This window comes from Aplysia californica, unplaced genomic scaffold, assembly GCF_000002075.1.
Source record: "Aplysia californica isolate F4 #8 unplaced genomic scaffold, AplCal3.0 scaffold00619, whole genome shotgun sequence".
Classification (NCBI taxonomy): domain Eukaryota; kingdom Metazoa; phylum Mollusca; class Gastropoda; order Aplysiida; family Aplysiidae; genus Aplysia; species Aplysia californica.
Window position 1 is genome coordinate 335,964 of NW_004797889.1, and position 1,574 is coordinate 337,537.

General features: G+C 40.0%; 1 protein-coding gene across 1 annotated transcript in view; it reads left to right on the forward strand.

The window, feature by feature from the left end:
- Positions 1 to 487: 487 nt before the first annotated feature.
- LOC101853032 (cubilin) overlaps positions 488 to 1,574 on the forward strand; it is a gene marked incomplete at its 5' end in the record, with an annotated part of 106,878 nt that continues 105,791 nt past the window's right edge. The window contains 1 exon segment of the mRNA XM_035972231.1: positions 488 to 539. Coding sequence (XP_035828124.1) covers positions 488 to 539 — 52 coding nt within the window.

Consider the following 1,574-nt stretch of genomic DNA (forward strand, 5'->3'; position numbering starts at 1 on the left):
TTTTTTGCTGATTTGTTTAGTTTTTTTCCTTGTGGGGGTTAAGGAAGGATATTTTTCTGGGGGTTTTGTTTTTGTTTTCTGTTGTTTTTTTGTGTGTTTGTTGTTGTTGTTGTTGTTATTGTTGTTGTTGTTGTTGTTGTTTTGGTTGTTGTTGTTGTTGTTATTGTTGTTGTTGTTGTTGTTTTTTGTTGTTGCTGTTATTGTTTTTGTTGTTGTTGTTATTGTTTTTGTTGTTGTTGTTGTTGTTGTTGTTGTTGTTGTTATTGTTATTCCTCACCATTATCATCAACATCATCATCACCCTCATCATCGTTATCATCATCATCGTCATCATCATCATCATCAGAATTTTTATCAGTATAATTATTATTCTTATTTTTTTCATCTGTATGCTTGCTTTTTTCTGTCTTCACCTCTCCTACTGTTGCTCGGTACTCTCCCCCCGGGTCAAACATCCTACCCCCCTCCACCAACCCCCACCCCTTAGATCGAGGAATTGCATGCCGACACCCAGGAAGAGACTCTGGCAGACAGAGTGAGTTCTTTTGTCACTGGTGACACACTGTTACTGGTGACACTCTGTCACTGTCACACTGACGTACTGTCACTGATGACAAACTGTCACTATCACTAACACACTGTTATTAACACCGATTTTGACACTGACACACTGTCACTGACAGACTGTCACTAGTGACACACTGTCACTGACACTAACACACTGTCACAGTCAAAGGCACTGACACACTGCAACTGTCACACTGACACACTGTCACTATCATTAAAACACTGTCACTGATGACACACTGCCACTGACACACTGTCACACTGACACACTGTCACTGACACACGTCAGTGTCACTAACACACTGTCACTGTCACTAACACACTAACACACTGTCACACTAACACACTGTCACTGATGACACACTGCCACTGACACACTGTCACACTGACACACGGTCACTGACACACGTCAGTGTCACTAACACACTGACACACTGTCACATACACATTGTCACTGTCACACTAACACACTATCACTGATGACACACTGCCACTGACACACTGTCACACTGACACACTGTCACTGACACACGTCAGTGCCACTAACACACTATAACTGTCACTAACACACTGCCACTGCAGTGACTGCGAAGACATTATTTCACGTCATCTTATATTATCTTTCGTCCTCTGTATCTGCGTAGTGTGAAAATATAACCTATTCATCCAATCTCCCTTTTTATTTTGGGTTTTTGCTTCATCTTTTTTTTTTCTTACCCAGTAAGGCCATACTGACACCCCCCCCCCCCCCTTCCAACCTCACTCAAATACCTTTTTGTTTATAACCAAGCATTTTTGCTAATAAACATTTTCGTCTTCTTTGTTGGGTGAAAATATAAGATAAGATAGTACTTTATTATCCCAGAGGGAAATTTTCCTTGGCTGTACAGGACCGTAAAACACATGCAGGTACACACACAAAAAATCATATATATTACTCTTATTAAAATTCAATATGAAAGGAGAAGTAAAGCTGACAAAATGTACATTTACATCAAATGCATCTT